Here is a 23,421-nt window from a genome sequence, read left to right on the forward strand (position 1 = left end):
TGTTACAATTATAGAAAGATATGAAATGTCATATACAAGTAACAATAAATAGGTCAGTTTGACTGGAATATAGAGTGAGTGAGGGGGGGAATGATATGGAGCCAGACTGTGAAGGGTATGAAATCTCAAAGTACATTAGCATTTATTATGTATGCATCTACTGTGCTGAGTGCAGAAGAGAAAGAGAGAAAGAAAATGAGTCCTTGATCTCCTGGAGCTCACAACCTAATGGAAAAGACAGACAACACATACACAAGTAAATGCAAATAAAATATAGGATAAATCAGAAATTATCTATAGAGGGAAAGCACTAGAATTAAGAGGGGAAAGGTTGATTGCAGAAGACAGAATTTTAGCTGGAAACTATAAGAAGCTAGGAAAGCTAGGAGGTGGAAATAAGAATGGAAAGCATTCCAGGTACCAGGGGATAGTCAATGAAAAATGTCCAGAATCAGGAGATGGAGTATCTTATCTCAGGAACAGTAAAAAAAAAAAAAAAAAAATCAATGACATGGAATTGTAGAAAACATGGAGGAGAGCGAGTTACAGGAACACTGGATAAGTCCAAAGGGGGCAGGTTTGAACAGTTTTAAAACACAGAAGGATTTGTACATGATCCTGGAGGTAATAGGAATCCATTGAAATTTAGTGAATAGGGAAAAAAAAGAAATTTAGTGAATAGGAAATGACATGGTCAGACATTAGCTTTAGAGGGATTGATGGCTGAGCGAAGAATGGACTCAACTAGGAAGAGATCTGAAGTAAGGAAACCAAAGAGAAGGTTTTTGCAATAGTCTAGGTGTGTGTAATGTGTATAATGTGGGCTTAAAGTGGTGGTTGTGTATTGACAAGTATTGCAAAGGTAAAATTGATAGATGACAACAAATTGGATGGAGGCTTGTGAGAAACCAAGTAGTCAATGATGACATCTAGGCTGCAAGCCTGAGTGATCAAGAAACATGGTAGTGTCCTAAACTGTAAAAAAGAAATTTGGTAAGAAGGGAAGATTTAAATTTATTTATTTACACACTCATTACTACAATAATCTTGTTGAAAAAATAAACATAATCCCCCACACACAAAGATAGAGAAACCTCATGAAAATAAAGTGAGAGAGAAAAAGAAAAAAAAAGTAAAGAAAAAGAAAAAATGTAAAGGGAAAAATAATGAGTTCAATTTTGGATATGTTGAGTTTAAGATGTCTCAAATATATTTTTGTAAAGAATATTTTGAGGTTTGAGATATCCATATGAGAGGCAAAACTGAAGAGTTATATTTTATTTTAAAAGATATAAGGAGTCACTAAAGTTTCTTAACAGAGACACCTTCAGATCTGTGCTTTCAGCACATTTGACTCCACTTCCAACCCCAACATTGTGTTCACAAGTGAAGCCAATGGGCACAACATGGGTCACAGAGTCCTGAGGCTCCGAAGAGAATGAAAAACTTCCTGGCTGAGTACAGCACTGGGTTACAAGAGAAGACAGCTGGTTTTGGCCCCAGCTAAAATCCTTTTTCGTTCTCCAGTGCTCTATCTGTAAAATGGGAATCATCTACTGCTACTTCCCTACTTAAGAAGGAGGTTGTGAGGATTAATTGGATAATGTCTGTGTAGCTATTTGAGCTCCTTGGAGAAAGGTTCTATATAAATAGAACCTTATTATTTCAGGATTCATTTTTACCACCTACCTGCCTACCAGAGGTGTTGCAGAGATTTATAAGTTAACACATTTGTCCCGCCCTTGGAGCTACTTGGACAATAGGTTATATAAGCTCTCTTTTTTCCTTTTCATTCCCCTTGGCCTTCAATTCCCTCCCTTCTCTGCTGTCTTCTGACCCCTTTCAGGTTCCCCATACTGGTTATTTTCTTTTTAAATTCCTTTTTCTCCTTCCCTCTTGTTCTTCTCTTCTCTTAGACTCTTCTTTTTAAGTGGGACGGCATGGTGTGGTAGGGAGGGCCTTGAATTTAGAGCCAGAGATGCCTAAGATCAAACACAGAATCAGACAGCTCCCAGCTGAGGAACCATAGGATAAATAGTTTTACTTCTCCAGCCTCTCACTTTCTTCATCTGCAAAATGAGGTTAGCCTCAGTGGCCTCCAACTTCTGTTCACCTCTAAATCTATGATACTATGCAAAACCTCTTTGGAGAAATCTGAGAAGCGATCCTAATGAATGCTGAATGATGGAAGCGTCAGTATCTAACTTTCTAACAATTACTTGCAGCCATAAAAAAGCAAGCTGTTACAAGAGGTTGGGTAAATAAAAAACAAGACATCTACACTGTCTCCTCAAAAAGAGTTATTGCTCAGTTGTTTCAGTCATGTGTAACTCTTTGTGATTGCATTTGGGAGTACCACAGGGTTACAAGTTGTCCCCTAATCTACCAGGATCAGTAATAAAATATGACTCCTTAAGATGGACATGACTTGTGAGAACTATTAAAATTTAAACTGGGAAGACTATAGTGTGCAGTTTGGGGCAGGGGTGCCCATCCTTTATAAGTATGAGTAATCTTTATTAATATCAAATATATTTCATTCATCCCCATGTGACAGAAGTTGGACTAATATTATTGGAGATGGAAATGGAACAAGTATTTATTTGCATTTGTTTGCTTGTTGGGGGGATTGGGGGGGGTTGTGCAGACAATCGGGTTAAGTGACTTGCCCAAGGTCACCCAGTTAATAAATATCAAGTGTCTGAGGCAGCGTTTGAACTCAGCCACTGTTCTATCCACTGAGCCACCTGTGGTTAAGCGTTTTATAGATATTCTCTCATTTGATTTCCCAACAAACTTTGTAAGGTGTTACTTTGATTTCCATTTTATAGTTGAGGAAACTGAAGGAGACAGTGGTTAAGTGACTTGCCCAAGATCACACAGCTAATACCAGAGGCTACATTGGAACTCAGGTCTTTTTTTGATGCCAAACACAGAATTCCATCCACCTTGCCACTACCTACCTCAGAGAATGCATCATAACTAAAACTATGAATTCAGGAATGCTTTCAAATGTATTTGCTATTCATCTCAATGTAGGTATTTTAAAACTGTAATAAATTACAGTGATTACAGGCAATCCTGGATTTACAGATGGAGAGGTGTTTTGGAGTCTGGAAGATCTGGATTCAAATCTTACCAATAACATGTAAGAGCTATGTGGTCCTAGGCAGGCCATTTAACTTCTCCTTGACCTCAGGCAACTCTCAAAGTTGCAGAGCAGATGCTGACCTGTGTTAGAAAGGATTCCCTGCCCAAAGAATCATAGATTAAGATCCAAAAATAAAATGCATTTTGAAGGATATATTTTTTCTGACCACAGAAGATTTATGCTCTCCTTTGTAGGATTTTTGTGGATTTTTAGCCATTGACAAAAAAACCCAGGTTTGGCTGGTAATCTGAGGTTGGAAGCATGTTTCATCTAGAACCACAGGACCCACAGAGTATCTGCCATGCTGCTGCCACCTAATATTGGCTGCTCTCTCACATGGGCATTGATTTGTCTCTCTCCCAAAAGATGTAAATCCCTTGAGGGTAGAGACGATCTCATCCTCAAGTGGATTACTTGTTTGGTAGTTATTGCAGGAAGGAATCCATATATTGCTCAGATTGGTCAGGACAATGATAACTGAAGACTTACTGATTACTTTTCTTTTTATTTCTGTTTCCCCCACCAAAGATGGCAACTTTTGGTCTGGAAAGGACAGAATAAAAATGGCTCATGGGAATTTGAAACTCAAGGCCAAGTGGAGATATTAGGAGCAAGTCCTAAGTTGCCCTTAATGAGTCAAGTCACTTAGTCAAGACAAACCCTATTCTAGGCCAGCTGTCAACAAACTAGGGCTGAGGGCCAGATCTGGTGCACTGTCTGTATATTTTCAATATTTTTAGATGAAGCTTTATTGGATATTAAAATGCAAAAACAATTATGCATTTCTTATAGTTCCAGATCTATATCAAAACAGTCTGTGGGCTGAATTTGGCTTTCAGGCAATAGTTTGTTGCCCTTGCCCATCCCCTGTCCCCAGTTCTTAAGCACTGGAAAAAGGGGGAACAGATGTGATTGATGAGCCAAAGGAGAAATTTTTGAAGGATAATGGAGAATAGAAGTGGTACCTTAGGACTGAAGAAGAGTTAACGTTGTCCCCATTTCTGAAACAGGAAAAAGACTAAAGCCTTCACACTATAGGTCAGTGAGCTTAACTTTGATTCCTAGGAAAATTCTGAAATATGTATCAATCAATAAGTGCCTGCTATATATATATATATTAAGCCTAGTCCTAATCATTAGTAATACAAAAAGTTAAACAGCAAGTCTACCCTCAAGGAACTCACAACCTAATGGGAGAGACAACAAGCAAACAAACAAATATGCATCAACAAGCTATATACAGGATAAATAGTAATTAATTGATAGCAAAAGCACTAGAATTAAGAGGGATAGGGAAAGGTTCACTGCAGAAGTAGAATTTTAATTGGAATAAAACACCTGAGGAGCGGCTAGGTGGCCCAGTGGATAAAGCACCAGCCCTGGAGTCAGGAGTACCTGGGTTCAAATCCAGTCTCAGACACTTAATAATTACCTAGCTGTGTGGCCTTGGGCAAGCCACTTAACCCTGTTTGCCTTGCAAAAACCTAAAAAAAAAAAAAAAAACTCCTGAATGCACCAAACCATAATAAAATGTTATTGGGAAATGTTTAACAAAATAGATAAAATACAGTACAACACAGGCAGCTAGGTAGCACAGTGGATAGAACATTGGGCCTGGAGTCAAGAAGACTTATCTTTCTGAATTCTAAACTGTCATGGGAAGTTTGTGATCTTGGGCCAGTCACTTAATCCTGTTTGCCTCAGTTTCTTTAACTGTTAAATTACCTGGAGAGGCAGCTAGGTGGCAATGGAGAGAACATTGGCCATGGAGTTAGGAAGACATGCGATCAAATCTGGTCTCAGACTCTTATTAGAGCTGTAACCCTGAGCAATTCACTTTATCTTGATTGACTCCACCCCCCCCAAAAAAAAGAAAGTTAGAAAGGAAATGGTTAAACCACTCCAGTATCTTTACCAAGTATACCCCAAATAGGTTAATAAAGAGTCAGATATGACTAAAAAGTCAGACAAACCCAACAATACAACATAGATAGTGTTAATTTTCGTGGTTTTCTAAATCAATACCAAAGAAAAATGAGCAATGCACCTGGCAGGGGAACTATTTCCCATTTTCTTTTCAATTGCCAAAATGATGCTCCTATGACCATGTCACTCATTTATTCAGTAAATTCCAATGTCTTCTTATTACTTTCAGGATCAAAGATAAAGTTCTACGTTTGATATTTAGAACCCTTTACAGCCTGTCTCCTTCCCACCCTTCCAGTCTTATATCAAACTCCTTTCCATACAACCTACAAACCATCCAGATTTGCCTATTTGCCATGTTTCAAAGAAGAGATTCTACTTTCCAATTTCAAGTCTCTTCACAAACGAATGCTTCCTCTCCTCCTCTTCAGTTTCCCTGGCTTCATTCTAGACTTAATCCAAACCTCCACTCCTGCTTTTCCTGTTCACTTTCCACCAAACACTAATTCCCTACTCTTTGAAAATACTACTAATAATTATTATCATTATCATAAAACAATAACATGTATATTCACTATGCCCCAAGAACTATGCTGAGCTCATTTACTCAATTACTCATATACTCTAACTTATTTGCACCCAGTCTTTATATATTTTATATTTATATGTTTTCTCACATTACAGAGGTGTGCTGGAAAGTGTTTAACAACTGATTCTTCCTGGGGGAAAATAAAAGTATATGGAGATGTACTTTAAATGTATTCTGTGTTATCACCATGACTTTCTTCAGTTTAGACATTCAACGTGATACATCAAGTTCTGATTTTAGCATTCGCTTATTTTCAAGGTGTAAATATTCATGCTGAAAATTTAACAGTGGGAACTCCAGAGCATTAACGTTAGTTCTAGCACCCCCCTGTAATAAGCATATAGACAATGGGGAAATTGGTAATGATGCATCTGAAGTAAGAGGATATGGGTCTGAATTTTGACTGTACTACCAAGAGGCTCCACCATACCCTGCTCCATTATGAGTTGAGCTCCTTGAGGAATTTGTTTTGCCTTTGAGGGGCAGAGGTGGAACTGTGGATAAATTGACTAGATCTGGAGTCAGAAGACCAGAGTTCACATTTGAACTAGGATATTTAAAGCCGTATAATCCTGAACGAGTCATTTAACTTCTGTCTTAGTTTCCTCAAATATAAAATGAGAATAATTTTAACATCTACCTCCCATGTCTGAGATCAATCTCTATCTATCTCTGTCTCTAAAGATCAGAAAAATGGAAATCAGAAAAGAGAAGGGTTGGATAAAGAGATCTGACAACTATCTGAAAAGAGATAATTGAATCTATGAGAGAGGATGATCACCAATTGAACTAAAACAGTGGAAGAAAAGAGTGCCCCAAGACAGAGCCTTGAGAAGGGGAATGTTCAATCACTCAGTGTTAGGCATGGTAACCAGAAGGAAGATCAGCAAAGGAGACTGAGAAGGAGCAGTCCATATTAGGTAGGAAGAGAGACCAGGGTCACCAGTGCCATCCAAAAGTGGAACCAGTCAAGTTGGCATTCCCGTAGTCAAGAAACTTCACTGCTTCCTCTACTCTCTATAGGATCCTTTAAAGCCCTTCACAACCTAGCCTTTCCTTATATTTCCAGTCTTTTTTAGCCTTGACTCCCTTCCATGAACTCTAAGATCCAAATATGCTGCTTTTTGCAAAGGACTCAAAAAAGGTAGATGAGTCTTAAACCCTCTTCTCTTCTCCCATTATAATATTTCACTTGATGATCTCATCAGCTTCCATGGTTTCAATTATCATGTCTCTAGAGGTTATTCTCAAATGAACTTTAGCCATTCCTAACCTTTCTCCTGACCTCCAAGTCTTGCATCTTCAACTGCATATAGATATCTAACTGAATGTCTCATAGATATATTAAATTTAAAGTATTCAGAACTGAACTCTAACTTTTCCCCAAAGCCACTATGTTCAAACTTCCTGTTACTGTCATGGATGCCAACCATGTTCGCAGTCACCAGGCTCACAATCTAGGTGTCAACCTCAACTCCTCACTTTCTTTAAGCCCCCTCCCCTACAACATCAAATCTGTTACTAAGTCCTGTTAGTTTTACCTGCATAACAGTCTTATTCTAACATACTCCATTCTATCTTCTGACACTGCCCTGATGCAGGTCCTCATCACCTCACACCTGGACTATTGCACTAGCCTTCCAATTGGTCTCCCTTCTTCAAGTCTCCTCCTGTTTTATTTCTTCCTCTACTTGGTTGTCAAATTAATCTTCCTAAAGCACAGATCTAATCATGTCATCTCCCACCACTACCCCCATTCAATAAACTCTAGTGGATCTCTATCACTTCCAAAATCAAATATATAATCCTCTATCTGATGTTCAAGACTCTTCATAACCTGGCCCCCTCCTACCTTTTTTAGTTTTGTTACACATTATTACATACATACACACACACACACACACACACACACACACACAAACTCACTTTTTCCAATCAACCAGTGATATTGGTTCATTTCTTAAAGGCACCCCATTTCCAGATTCCAGGCGTTTTTCATTGACTATGCCTGTAATATTCTTCCTCCTCACTTCTGTCTCCTGTCTTTCCCAGTTTCCTTCAGATTCCAGTTAAAATCTCACTTTCTACAAGAAGACTTTCCTAATTCTCTTATGCTAATCTCTTCCCTCTGTTGATTAATCCCAATATTTCCTGTATATGTTTTATTTATACATAGCTGTGTCCATGCTGTCCGCCCCATCAGACTGTGAGCTCCTTGAGAACAAAGACTGTCTTTTGTTTTCTTTTTATTCTCAGAACTTAGAACAGTTCCTAACAGATGTAGATGATTAATCAAAGCTTACTGACTGACTGACTGACTAAAGATTCTCCATCTCATGATTCCATGCACTGGCCCTGGGAGGAACTCCATTACCAGAATCTTCTCCCTTCTCCTCTCTTCACCTCCTAGCTTCCCTGGCTTCCTTCAAGACTCTGGTCAGATTCCATCCTCTGAAAATCTTTCCATTCCTACTCCTTTCTCCGCTGAGATTACATCCCATTTCTTAAATGTACATAGTTATTTGCTTTTTTGTCTCCCCATTAAAATGTGAATTTCTTGATGACAGAAATGGTATTTTTGCCTTTCTTTGTACCACCCCCCCCCCCCCAATGCTTAGCACAATTCCTGGGACAATACACAACTATTGACTGACAGATTGGCCAATAAAATATTTTTCCCTGGAAGATTTTGAGTAAAGTCATAGAAGTTTATCAAATAAGATAACATTTAGTAAAATGTTTTGCAAACTCTTAAGTGCTAGAAAAGTTCCAGCCATCATTATGTTGCTATTATTGTAAAAAGGATTCTTAATCAGTTATAGGTTGGGCTGAATGGGCTGAGTTTTTTCCAAACCTGAGATTCCTAATCATCCCCACATCCTTCCTGCCTTCAGTTGAGTGTTTAGTTTGAAGAAGACACTCAACAGTTATTTAATGGCTGATTGGCTTATGGGTTCAATCAGAAAGCACTAAGAGGTCCTTAGGCAGTACTTTATGAATTGATATCAAGGAAATGATTCAAGAAAATTTAGTACAGACAGGCAATCATAAACCAATTTCCAAGTTTTGGAGAGGGGGCCATGTTCCAGTTTGTTTGTTTTTGGTATTTGGGGTTTGTTATTGTTTTGTCTTCCTGTCCCTCAAGAGAACTATATATTAAAATTTCTATTTTGTTGTGTTTTTATTTATTTTGTTAAATATTTCTCAATTAAATTTTCATCCTGTTCAGATCACACTCAGCAGAGTTGTGGGAGACATGGAGCCCTCTCATAAAAAGAATATGAAAATTGGAGTCAGATAATGTAAGTTTATGCCACAGCTCCACAGGTTCCTAACTGTGCATCCTTGGACTATTGTATTGTCTTGTGGCTCAGTTTCCTGAACTTTGGTTTTTAATATAATTTTAATATTTAGTTTTTAAATACATTTTTAACAATTTGAATTTTTAAATTTAAATAATATTTATTTTTTAATAAAAATTCTTATATATTTGCAATAGCATTTACTCTACTACTATTCAAATAAGTCATCAAAGCATGGAAATCCCCTTAGTTCTTGAAACTTATTTGAGTAGACAGCAGATTCTGGCTGATCTCAACAAGCTAGAAATTCTTTTGAGTATAAGAGTACAGATTTAAAGTTAAAAGGTCTCATCCCCCCCCCACCTCCAGTCACCTCTTCCAAACACCTTCCTGAGGAGAAATCAAAACATCCCTGAAAGAACTTCCTCCATGGGGTCCTACTCTCCTGTTTAGATGATCTCTCTCAGACCATTTCAAGAAACCCATAGCCATGCTGTATTTCATTCCCTCTCTCTGATCATCATCTTCTCTATAACCTCTTCCACTTCTTTTTGCCTAGACATCTCACCAGAGATCATGACTTGAGAGTATTTCCACACAGAAACTCTGATCTCTTGATTAGCTGCATCCAGGTTCACTTCATTCCCTCCTCTCTATCAAATCCTCCACTGCCTCTTCATCAATTGACTCATTGCCTTTTTCTGCCTCCTTCCACCCACTCCAGTTTAGGAACTATGAAACATGATCAAATCAACTCTGACCTTTTTCTTGGATGGAGTGTATGAATTTATTCCTCCCAAGGACTCTCACTCACTGTCCCTATACAGTGAGTATAGGACCAAATTTTGGATCAGAATTTCCCTTCCTGGCTACATCATTCCTGTATATGCTTTAGAATATATACTCTGTGAAGGCAGGGGTTATCTTTGCTTTTGTACTTGCATACCCCACACATAGCATAGGTTGAGAAGATGGTAAGTACTTAACTTTTTGTTCATTTATTCATTGTCCAACCCCTTCATTTCAGAAGTGAGTCCCATAGAGGTTAAATAAATTGCCCAAGATCGTGAAAATAAGTAGTACTTGAAGTCGAAAGCTAGCACTTTTTCCACAATAGGTTCTGCCTCCCAACATGATGCCCAACCAATCTAATTAAGTTCAGAGAAGATCATCACCAATTAATGAGGATTTTTCACTGGATGCTGAAAAATTTAGGACCCAAGAAGCTCATGAAAATCATCAAGACATGTAGAGGCTGACAATTATATTAGCTGTAAGAAGAATCTGAAGCAATGAAATGATGTATTTCATTGAAGTATAATATTTAAACTATCTTCTATATCACAAAATTATTGATTCACCAGATTAAAATGTAATTCTGAAATGCTTAACAAAATAAAAACATAATACAACATTAGTAATGTTAATTTGTAGTTTTCTAAATCAATATGCTTGGGGGCGGCTAGGTGGCACAATGGATAAAGCACGGGCCCCAGAGTCAGGAGTACCTGGGTTCAAATCCAGTTTCAGACACTTAATAATTACCTAGCTGTGTGGCCTTGGGCAAGCCATTTAACCCCATTTGCCTTGCAAAAAAAAAAAACCTTAAAAAAAGATATTATTAAACGAGCGGCTAGGTGGCATAGTGGATAAAGCACCGGCCCCAGAGTCAGGAGTACCTGGGTTCAAATCCAGTCTCAGACACTTAATAATTACCTAGCTGAGTGGCCCTGGGCAAGCCACTTAATTCCATTTGCCTTGTAAAAACCTAAAAAAACCCTAAATCAATATGCTTGAAAACTATAAAATATTATTAAAATATAATTATTAGTGACATGGTTATCCTCTTCCCTCAGAATCAAAGTTTGAAACCACAAACCTGGCTACTAGGAGAGCTCAGACAATTAATTCATCAGTAACTTGGGAACATAGCTGCAACCTAAAGTCCCATAATCCTTTATCACCCAGTATGGGAGAACCACAAACTGTCAAGAAACTAAATGTTTCTTCCATACAAGTGTTTTCAATTTTGACAGAGCTGAAACAGTTGATTTGCAGTGGTTCTCTTTCTGAAGCATACCCAAAATACCAGACACTTCCTAAGATTGCATACTAAGTGGGAAGAAATGACTCAGGATACCTTTTGGATTTTGCCCTACAGGAGAAATCTCTATTTCATAATAAACAATACCTTGTTTCCCCCAGCTTTTGAAGGACTTCTCAGGCTTGGCAATGTGCCTTAAGGGGGATTTACAAATATTATTCATGATGCTATACCAGTCTCCATATTACGATAATTATAGCCCCTTCCTTCTTCAGATCAAATCTTGTGTCTCTGAACATGGGTTAATTCCCTTAAAAACAGCTTTATTCGATTTAATGCTGAAAAAAAAATTAAAGAAAAAAAGGAATAGACCTCAAGGGATTCGGGGACATCCAGAAAATGAGAGTTAAATTCAATCAATTACTCAGATAGGTGAGAGAGCATTTTAGGTGGAGCAGTGGATAGACAGTCAGGTCTGGAGTTTTCCTGAGTTCAAATTTTCCTTCAGACATGAGCTTTGTGACCCTAGTCAAGTCATTTAACCCTGTTTGCCTCAGTTTCCTGATATATAAAATGAGTTGGAAAAGGAAATAGCAAACCATTCCAATGAATTTGCCAAGAAAATCCCAAATGATATCACAAAGAATCAGACATGACTCAAATGATTTAATAACAACAGAATGAGGGCAGTTAGGTAGCACAGTAGGTAAAGCACTGGCCCTGGAATCAGGAGGACCTGAGTTCAAATCCGCCCTCAGACACTTAACAATTATCTAGCTGTGTGACCTCGGGCAAGTTACTTAATTGCATTGTCTTGCAAAAAAACAAACAAAAAAATAGAAGCCATTCTAATAGTGTAGGTCAGAGTTGTCAAATTCCCTGCCACCCAAAAAACTCTACCTGAAACATTCATACATGAGATTAAAAATGTAATTGGAAAATGCTTAACAAAATAAATAAAAATAAATACAATTTGATTTTCTGACTTCTCCATCATGCCCCTGTGGCTGGAACCCTCATAACTCAACCCTATTTTCAGTTTCCTTTTATCTTCCCCTATTAGACAGTTAAGCTTCTTGAAAACAGGGGCTATCTTCCTTTTTACATATATATGTATCCACAGCACCTAGCAAAATGCCCAAAATACAGTAAAAGCTTAATACATTTTTATTGAAAAATTTTTTTAAAAGAAGAGAAATTGAGAATAGGGATAATGGCCTGAAAAAGTATTGAGGGATAGAGGACTGATTGAAAGTCCAATGATGGCAAAGGATAGGTTGAGGATGAGTGAAGCATAGAGGGAGAGAGAATAATAAGGGAAATTATCAGTTTTAATCAAAGAAATGGAATGAAGATAAGGTAAAGGTAAGTAGAAGATCAGGTCAAGGGTTTTAAAGGAGAATAAGGGTAGGAGATTAAGGTGTTTGAGAGACAAACAACAAACAAACATCTATCTACTATAAAGGTAGGAGATGAGAAGAGAAAGACACCTAGTCAGGTACTAAACTATATGGATCAAACAATTTTAATAGAGTGAATTTGTAAGTAGAATAGTTTGTTGAGCTATGGTAGCAAAAAGGAAGAATTTGGAAGTGGCAATAAAGAACAAGATGTATTCCAGTCCCCCTTCCAGGACCAAAATTAAGCCTAAAACTTGGAGCCCTGAATTTTCATATCCTTACTGTGATTACTCTCTAATATCCTTGACCCCAAAATTGCCAAAGACTTTAATGCTGGGACCTAGGGCTGACAGAATTCATTATGCTTTTTGTAATAGCTACAAGAACATCCTTGGGAAGATGCCCACAAAGCAAATTGGCCAAAAATGACTAATTAAAATGCCTGAGAAAGATAAAAATCCCCAATTGAATTGAGGTATTGCGAAAGGTATTTGGAAAGTAAATTTTATCCCCCTATCATATGTTCAGGAGCTATAGAGTACCAAGAAAGAATCTCTCCAAGATTACAAAAAGGCCAAAAAAAATGTGGTTTCTGGAAAATAAACAATAATTGACTCTTGGTATTTGAGTTCCGCTCTCATTATAGGTCTACCTGACCTCTCTAATCCTATTTGATTTCTTGGACTTTCTCTTTCCTATAGTAAATAAATCTATTTTCAGAGAAACATAAGTTTAGACTCTAAAAGGGCAGGCCAATATTTATCCTAATATGTCATCCAGTACAGAATTGCATACAATAGATGTTCAATAAAGTATTACTATGATAAAATTTAACTCCCCAAATATGACTGTGCAATAATCACAATTGTATATATTTTGCTTTCTGAGTTAGTGTCTTATGGTATACTAAGTTACTTCTGCTGGATGATGATATAGTAAAATAAAAAGAGACGCAATTCTGGAGTCAAATTCCATTTCTAATGCTCTGAAATTCTACCATCTTGAGCAAGTCATTTCTCTAGATATCCATTTCCACATCTGTAAAAATTCATGGGGTATCTAACCCTATCACCAACAATAGACTATAAGCTCTTTGAGGCTAGGATATCTGGTTTTTTTTTAACAATCAGGTTTAAGTGACTTGCCCGAGGTCACTCAGCTGTTAAGTATCTGGGGATTTGAATTCAGCCAGCACTTCTCTCCTTAAGCACCATAGGCCTAAACCCTATGCCTTAGCCCAAAATAAATGTTTATTGAATTTAATTTGTTATCTGTTATCAGAAAGTTCCCTCCCGCATCCAAAGTTTAGATCAAAAGATTCTGCCATCAAAGACATGACACTAACATAGAACTAAATACACTCTATTATGAAATATGACAATTATCATATACTTTCAAATAAAACATTAAAAATAAGATGCTATTTGAGTTCTGTGTTTACCCATTGGGAGACAATTTAAGAAGACTACATATGCCATAGGGAACCATCCCTTGGGCAAGCAAAACTAAAACCAAAACCCACACCTATTCCTATTTCCTGTTTCATCTTTCCAGGCATCAGATCCTCAACCTACAAGTCACACTCAACTCCTCACTTTCTCCCACCCTTTTTTATCCAATCAGTTGGCACATCTCTACAATATCATTCACTTCCATTCCCTTTTCTCCATTCATTTCACATTCCCAAGTAGCTTATATTAGGATGGGGGAAACATGTACACAAATATAATGATCATGTCTGATTCTTGGTAGCCCTATTTGGGATTTTCTTGGCAAAGATACTTGGGTGATTTGCCATTTCCTTCTCCAGCTCATTTTAAAGATGAGGAAATTGAGGAAAACAAAATTAAGTGCCCTGCCCAGGGTCACATAGCCAAACAAGTAGCTGAAATTGAATTGGAACTCAAGTCCTACTGACTCCAAGATCAATGAGGTGTCCCCTCATCTGTATTACTGACAAAACATCCTTTTGGTTTCCTTAGTTCAAGTCTCTCCTTTATCCAAGCTATTCTTCACCGGTTGCCAATTTTCCTAAAGTCTGATTCTGATCATGTTACTCCCCACTCCTCCTTTACTCAAGGAGCTTCATTTGACCTTTTATTGACTTTAGGACTGAATAAAAACTTTTAATGTTATTTAAATCCTGGCTCTGATCTCCCTTGCCAGGGTTATAGCATATTAGTCCCCTTCATACAGCATTCATTGTCAATATTATTTCTCACATCCACCAACCAGACCCCCCCAACACACACCCCAGCACCTTTCAAAGATCAGCTCATTTGTGACTTCCTACATGATGCTTTCTAAAAATTCTTCTCCTGTAGCTACTAGGGCCTCTCCCAAACCCTCCTTCCAAAAAATACCTGGTATTTCTTTTGGATGTGTGCATCTATTGCCTCTCTCACTCCAATTTGAGCTTTTTTTTAAATTTTTTTTTTTTTGGTTTTTGCACGGCAATGGGGTTAAGTGGCTTGGCAAAGGCCACACAGCTAGGTAATCATTAAGTGTCTGAGACCGGATTTGAACCCAGGTACTCCTGACTCCAGGGCAGGTGCTCTTTCCACCACACCACCTAGCAGCCCCCAAGTTGAGCTTCTTGAGGGTTGTTACTTCAGTTGTTTATATTCCTAGCACTTGGCTAGGCACAGTAGGCAGTTAATGAAGGTTCATTGACAATCACCTGAGTCCTACTAAACTATGCCTAATCAGAATCTATCTAGTCCTCAATGTGAGTCCCACTTTAAGCATTAATTTCTATTTTTTTTAAAAAAAATACCTCCCCAGTGTCCAGGTGAGCCCTTGCTGAACAAGAGGAAAGGGGCATAAGCATCTAAAGGCTAAATAAATATGGTGACTATGTCATCCCTAATTCCCTAGAGAGCAAAAGAAAGTTGAGGTAGATGGGAAGGTAGAGGGGCAATATTGCCAAGGAGATAGAGGAAAAAAGTGACAGAAAGCCCTGAGTCTGTGGGAATGTGTGGGAGTGGAAAATTGTCAAAAACTTAGGCCACAGGATCCAGTGGTAAATGCCTAGGGCAAAGATGTAAAAGTGAGGTACTTTCTGCTCCCACTGTTCAAAGTCAGAGCACCAGTTTTGAATATCTTCTCTTCCTTAACCAGTAAAAATTCTTTGCCATTGACTGATGAAGTCTACAGCTGCCTGCAGTTAGCAGACCTAGCATAATTCCCAGTCACTCCACCCTATTCCCACCCCTATCAGTCCCCCACCTGTGAGTTGAGCTCATTCTAATCCTTTTTTTTATAAATGACTGCCAACAGGAAGCTTGCATGCTTCCCTCCCTCCTCAATCTCCTTCATTTCCACTCTGCCCTACTCCAACCAGCCTTCTTGAATTATGCAAAAAGCAAAATCTGTAGCAGCAAGACCTAGGGGTTTTGAGATATAGCAGCAGGAGCAGAGTTGGATATGAGATGGTGGAGACTGTCCTCCACTCAGAGCTTCCTCTTTTCACAGGTCCCTTCTGGAACCAAGAAGTGAGCTGAGATATTCTTTGGGAGTGTTGAATGTTTCCTTATGTCTACACTGGGGACTGAAGAAGGGGTTGTATGGGTGTAGTCCATTAAGGGAGCAAATTCTGGCCAATACAGGCCTGCTGTCTCCTTTCCTCTGTAGGTGTAAGGCTAAAAGTTCCCACTGAAATTTGTTTATAAAAAGTGCCATAGCTTCTCATATAGGCTGATCATTCTGGCCCCCTTTCCTAAGGGGCTCAAAACACTTTTTAGAAATCTCGTAAGTTCTGATGCCAAAGGAGGATGACAAGAAACTCCTCTTAGAAATAAAGAGTCCCAGAACAGAAAAATACAAGGAACACATCTAAATTAGGTACATCAGAGCAAGTAACCAGGTTTTAAGTGGTTAGACAAAAAGAAAATAAGATATAACAAAATTTAAACAAACTGAAATGTGCTGACTTTTATATACAACTTCAATTCATCATCAATAAGACAAATTCCAGGTTGTTATTATTGATACCTGTCCTTCATCCTAAAAGAAGATCATGACACCAGGGAGGCAATGCCATAACGAGTCCATGAATTGGATTTGAGTGAGGGGGTGCTCTACCAAGTCACCAGTCTCACTTTCTCCTCCAGGGTCATCTGGGTCCAGGGGCCAGATATGAATTGGGATGACTGGAGATGGCCCTGGATGTAAGTCAATCAGAGTTAAGTGACCTGCCCAAGGTCACACACAGCTAGTGAGCATCAAGTGTCTGAGGCTGGATTTGAACTCCTATCCTCCTGACTCCAAGATCAGTGCTCTATTCACTGCACCATCTAGCTGCTGTTGTTATTACTGTTTCGGGAAATAATGAAGGGCTCAAAAAAGTTAGATCTAACCATCTATACATAAAAAATTAAGTGGATGAAGAATGTCTACTGCCCTGAGTTTGCTATATAGTTAAAAAGACAATCCATAGAAATGTTGCTCAACCTATACAAATCTGAGAGCGGAACTTCAAATAGTCAATGAGTTGAGTTCAAGTTGAATGAGTAGGAGAAGGCAGGTTATTGACTTTGAGATATAATAGAGTACTTTTAATGATCTCAATCTTTTCCCTCAAACAAAGGCCCATCTTTAAAAAAAAAATAATACTCTTTATGTCTGCAAGTCATGGAAGACCACTATCTCTGAATAATTAAAGTTGAAGATTCACCCAATGTAGGCAGGAGCAGCCTACAGCACAGTCAAAGAAGAATTACTCAATAAAAGTGGCAGAAAGGGTACCATAAGAAAGATATATGATGGGGTGCAGGGAGGGAGAAGTGGACTAATTGCATAATACAAACAAGTGATAACCAAATGAAAAACCCATGTATTCGATTGATATTCATGAAAATGCCAAAAGAACTAAAGGAAAGTCTCCAATATATTGGGTCAATCCCCTTTTACCACAGAAAATGGTCAAAGTGACAAAGGATGGAAAGGAATAATCTGCAAAGTTTTAGGGGAAAGTGGCTTACACTTCAACAAAACAGGGAATCCATTCAAGTGTGAAAGAAGGAATGGACCTTGGTAAGCCATCCACAGCCTCTCACCTCAACCAGCCCCAGTTGGGGTTCTGTCACCTTTATGAGACTGGTGCTGCTCAGAGTTATGATGCAATCCATTCCTTGTGGAGGGTCAGGAATAGTTTGCCTCTGTTCTGAGCTGACTGGCTCATGTGGGAACAAATCTCATTCATTATATGTTTTATTCAGCTGGACTGAGAAAACAAGCATAACTGGACTCAATGAAGAATTTTTAGGTATTATTTGTCTCCTGAATGGTATGTGGAGTCAGAGGGATGCCAAGAGAATCTCTTAATCCAGGACCTATCTCATGCAGAGTAGCACAGCTTCCAGCCTTCTTCAACCTAGTTACACTGTAAAACTCCAAACACAAAAATTATGTATCTCTGCACTGTTCCCCAACCGAGACTTCTACCAGAAAGCCAACTGAGCACACAGCAGGCATTCATTAAATACCATCTTCATTGATTGTGAAGCTATAGCCCCAGAAATAATCATAGCAACAATAATAAAAGCAATAATACCGTTTTACTTTAAAATCTTTTAAAAATCACTTATTATTTCATAATAACAGCTTTCTTCCTCCTCCACTTTGCAGAGCTTCCTGTACACTCCAAGAAAACCTTGAAGTTTCCCAAGGCTCCAAGAACACACTAACCAAAAATAACCCGAAAGAAGGATGGCATGGGCTTTCCCTGGTGTTTCATTTGATTGCAAACACCTGGAGGCCAGGACCACAAAGGGTTTATTACAGAGTGCCTGAAAAAATGAATCACATCAAATTATACAGCAAGGAAAGTGAACTCCTTCTGATGAAAGTCACACATTAGGAAACTGTAGAAGAAAAACCTTGGGAGGGACTCATTTAGCCAGTGCCAAGCCTAGAGTTTCGAACCTGCCATCGCCAACCTATTTTTATCTCACTCAAACCCAATGGAAATTTGAGTCCTCCTAAGGAAGCCTTTATCACCTGACCTGCATCCCAACTGAAAAACAAAATAGATCCAATTTGCATACGATCCAGCTAAAAGAACAACAACAAAATGAGTGAGTGAATGAATGAATAAAACTAAAAGCAGAGTGAAGATGTCATACCTTGGGATCGCAGCCTAAAATAATTATTATAATTATTGTAACAGTGTGAAGGTTTCAGGGGAGAGAGAGAGAGAATGAGTGAGAAAAGAGAATGAGAATGACAGAGAATGACAGAATGAGAGGAAAAGAGATTAGAGAGAAAAATGAGAGAATGAGAATAAGAGAATGAATGAGAAAAGAGAATGAGAAAAAGAGGGGAGTATAAGAATGAGAATAACAGAAAATGACAGAATGAGAGGAAAAAGATTAGAGAGAAAAGAATGAGAAAGAATGAGAAAGAGAAAATAAGAGAATGAGAAAGAATGAGAAAAAGAGGGAGAATGAGAGAGAATGACAGAAAATGACAGAATGAGAGAAAAAGAGATTAGAGAGAAAAAATGAGAGGATGAGAGAAAGAATGAGAAAGAAAAATGAGAAAATGAGAAAGAATGAGAATAAAAGGGAGAATGAATGACAGAAAATGACAGAATGAGAGAAAAAATAGAGAGAAAAGAATGAGAGAATGAGAGAGAAAATGAGAAAGGAGAATAAGAAAGAGAATGACAGAGAATGACAGAATGAGAGAAAAAAGGTTAGCGAAAAATGAGAGAATGAGAGAAAATGAGAGAGAATGAGAATGAAAGAGAGAAATGAGAGAATGAGAAAAGGAGATTAGAGAGTGAAAAAATGAGAGAATGAGAAAGAATGAGAGAGAGACTTGAGCCCAGAAACGATATCTGGGAATCTGGAGAGTTTCACTTGATCTAGGGAAGAAGGTAAGGATGAGACAATATGCAGCTCAGAACAAGAGGGAGAATGAGAAAGAGAGAGAAAGAATGACAGAAAATGACAAAATGAGAGGGAAAAAAGATTAGAGAAAAAATGAGAGAATGAGAAAGAATGAGAATGAAAGAGAAAAAATGAGAGAATGAGAAAGAATATGAGAGAGAGAGAGAGAGAGAGACTTAAGCCCAGAAAGGGCATCTGGGAGTCTGCAGAGTTTCACTTGGTCTGGGGGAGAAGGTGAGGGTGGGTGAGACAATGTGCAGCTCAGAGCCTGCTCATTAGGAAGGTGGGCACAGCCCCCAGACTCCTGACAGAAGCGGCTTAATGAGAGGGATGAGGGTTCCAGCAGAGGCTTCCCACCCTGGAAGTGGCCCGCTGTTCCTCACCAGGCAGGCTCAGGCTTGGGGGTCGGCCGCCCCCAGGACTGAGGAGCAGAGGGCTGGGGTGGGGGGAGGGGAGCCCCCCGAAGCCCTGCCCCTCCCGGAGCCCCGGAGGGGGCTGCCTGCCTCCCCGGGCTGCCTTCCTTACCTGTTTGGTGGCGGTGAGCGCGGCAGGAGAAAGCCAGTGGGGCGGCCCAGCTCCCCCTGGGCATGGCCCAGCGAGGCCCTGAATGCCAGAGTCTGCTGCCTCCTGGTACATGGGAGAGGCGGGGGGCGGCCAGGCTGGCCCCAGGAGCCGGGAGCCTAGAAGAAGCGCAGCGACATGCTGCTCCTGCTCCTCTCCTAGCTCGGAATCTCCTGGAAAGAAAAGGGAAGGGAGCTGGAGGGGAGGGGGGAGAGAGGGGAGCTCTTGGAGATGCTGCACATCCGCACAGAGACTTGGGGGAGGCACCCACAGACTTCTGCAGGATGGCACAGCCTCTGTCTGCTGCTCTGGCTCCCGGCAGCTGCCTGGGGCTGGAGCTTCTGTGGAATTCACAGGTTTCTGGAGAGACAAAGGTGGAGGTGGAGGAATGAGGGAAGCCATCCAGAGGAGAGGAAGCCAAAAGAGGAAAAGAGGGGAAGAGGAAGGAGGCCTGCTGTCAACACACACACACACACACACACACACAGAAAAGCATGCTCACAAACACACGCACACACATATATATAGGCATACAGACACCCAGACACAGAAATATCCACACACAAATAAACAAGCCAGGGGAGTGGAAACAGGCTTTGTGAGAGAGGAAGGGGAAAGGGCAAAAATCTCCTTACTGACTTTACTCCCAGGTTTTTCTACAGCTATCTTTCCCATTCTCCCACAACCACTACAAAAAAAAAATCAACAACAACAAAAAAAGTTGTAGTGCACAGTCTCAGACCTGGAGTTGGGAAGAATTGGGTTCAAATTCCATCTCTTCTCCCCACTAGCTTTGGGACTATGGGAAAGTAACAACCTTTCTGAGATTGTTTCATCATCTGTAAAGTGGAAATAATCGTAGCAGCCACCTCACAGAGTGGTGAGATAAAACATGTAAAGTGCTACAGAAATGGCATTCTTATTTAGTAAGATGCCTTCCTGGTAGTAGATATTTAAGAAATATTAATGGAATGAGCAGGGCCATGTTGGTCTAGACATGAGTATTTTTTCAGCTTAAAGAAAAGTGTAGATTAGAACTTTCTCAGGAGGGGAGGAAAAACAAGAAAGGGAATTGTGCAATGCATAAATTGTTCAGTGTTATTTCATACTCTCTCTGCTCCAAGCAGGCCCCCAGACCCCCTCCCCCCTACCATCTGCCCCATCTGTGTTCAGTGGCAAGGATGGGAGAAAGAAGGGAGGGGAGAGGAGGGAAAGAATGCAGCCATGTGACCCTGCTTTCTATAATGTTCCATTTGGATGGTCAGGAGCAAAACCTGGTGTATGGCTTGGATCAATGCCCAATCCAGATCGTGAGCAGTGACACGCCTTGCTAGTGACACAAATGGAGAACCAATTTGCAATTTTCTGCAATGGCAGTTATCTACCTACATGTCTGATTTCACCTAGAAAAGTAGTTGGAGAACATCCTCCTCCTCCTTGACCCACCCCTTCCCCTCCAGGATTGGCACACAGCAAATGAAAACCCTCTCAGCCAAATAGAGCGTAATGATGGTCCTGAGCTGGGCTGTGACCTCAGAGATTATCCAGCCCAATTCCTTCATTTTACAGATGGAGAAACTAAGGCCTAAAGAAGAAAACAGATTTGTCCAAGGTCACAGACAGAGTAAATAGCAGAGATGATAGGCCTTCTAACTCCGAATCTCATCTTCCTCTCATGCCAGCCAACATGCTAGCTGATGGGGTTCTGAACACTTTGGGAGAAGTGGGAAGGTGTATTGGGGAACGTTGGGATGCTCCCCTAGTTCACACTCATACCAGACAATAAGTCCCTTCCTAAATGAAACCTTCCTCAGGATTCATTTCTAATACTTTTGCTCAAAAGCTCCTCCTGCTGTGTTCTCTCTCCCCACCCCCATATTAATCAGTTGCAATCAATTAAATTTTTGAAAGGGACATTTATTAAGAAGGTGTAGTAAGGACAGAAGATACAAAAACTTCCTCCAAACTGGGTGAGTATTCTCCCCCCATATAAACAAGGTCCCAGGTGAGAACAGGCTCAAGCTAGATGAGGGGATCATAGATATGGAAAACATGTAAAAGTGAGGGGTGCCTCAATATTCCTAACTATGGAAGTCTCTTCCTCCCCTTTGTGGAGTTCCCATCAAGTTCTCTTTGGGGTAAAGCATTGGTAACGACTAGTAATTCCCCTTGCCCAGCTGGACTGACTCTATGGGATTAGTGTCTCAGTAACAGATCAATCAGTCTGCCAGGCTCAGGTCACTTGATCAATGAGCTGGCTCCTTGCTGGACTCAACCGATGCTGCCATCAGAGTCTGTGGTCTCTGCTATCAAAGGTGCTAAAGGCACCTTTGACAGCTCCTCCAGCCTTTCACAGCTGACAATGTTATAATCAGATCAATTCCATTGTTGGATGTTTGTTCACCTAAGATCACAAAAGAATAGACACATAGACACACAAAAATCATTCACCATTTAGTTAGGTCCACATGGCAGTCGGGGATGGGGGGGAGTGGGGAGCGGGGCGGGGGGGGGGGAATAGAGCCAGGTGCCCTTCCTGTTACCCAGTGACTCACATCCATTTTTGCTTCGATGACTTCAAGGAAGAAAAAAATCAGAAAAACTCTAATGAAGGAGTGTATAAGATTCTTTTGTATTCAGATTTCATTTTGGTTCTTCAATCAATCAGAAAATTCCTCTTCATCATATAGCACCGACTCCTATCCCTGGTTCAGTTATTCATGACCATAAAGAAGCTCATTATTGATTACATATTTAGAGTTGGAAGCAAGAAGGAAATGCTACCACCAAGAAGGGCAAATTTACAGAATATTCTCAGAATTGGACAGTTTTTCCATTATACAAGGAAAACTGAAACCCAAGATTTATCCACAGAACTCCAAAAGAGGCAGATACTCCAGAAAAAACTGGTTCAAGGGACCTTAATAAGAAGCAAGATGCATCATAAGGACTTCTCTCTGGAGGAAGAGAATAAGAAGTCTGGGAGCATAAGGAAAAACTCTGATGCAAATTTCTAGGAAGTTCTCTTTTCCATACATCTTAGGAAAAGTCTTCTCTAGACATCATGTTTGAATGCAAAGATTTAGAATCAGAGAGTTTAGGTTTAAATCTTGGCATTGCCCCCTTGTTACTTCTGTGAGCTTGTGCAAATCCCTTAATGTCTCAGAGTCTCAATACACTCATCTGTTAAAAAAATAAAAGGGGAGGGTGTTGAGACAGGAGTTTAAGAGATAAATCTTTAATGTCCCCTCTAGCACAAGAGCTCATATATAGTCTCATCTTTAGGAGATTTAAAAGTTGAAATAGAGATCAATTTCTCTTAGTAATGGCTTATACCTTTGGGAAACCCTTAGTGAAAGCATATTTCTATCGTATTTTACCTTTGTCTCCCAACCGTGTAAAAAGGTCTGAACTTAGAGCTATAACTAGAAATCTCTGTAGTGAGAGAGAACTGGAGGGGGTAGTTATGGCTCAGGATGACATGGAGCATTGGAAGAGAGGGGTAAGGGCTGGCATGGTGGTGAACTGAAGCAGAATGGGGTGGGGAAAGGTAGT

At 39.7% G+C, this 23,421-nt stretch overlaps 1 protein-coding gene across 1 annotated transcript in view; it reads right to left on the bottom strand.

The window, feature by feature from the left end:
* Window positions 1-19,941, bottom strand: part of RGS8 (regulator of G protein signaling 8) — a 66,474-nt gene extending 46,533 nt beyond the window's left edge. Inside the window, exon 1 of the mRNA XM_074220384.1 lies at window positions 19,831-19,941. Coding sequence (XP_074076485.1) covers window positions 19,831-19,941 — 111 coding nt within the window. The remainder of the gene's footprint in view (window positions 1-19,830) is intronic.
* Between the last annotated feature and the right edge of the window lie 3,480 nt (window positions 19,942-23,421).

This window comes from Macrotis lagotis, chromosome 2 (genome assembly GCF_037893015.1).
Source record: "Macrotis lagotis isolate mMagLag1 chromosome 2, bilby.v1.9.chrom.fasta, whole genome shotgun sequence".
NCBI lineage: Eukaryota > Metazoa > Chordata > Mammalia > Peramelemorphia > Peramelidae > Macrotis > Macrotis lagotis.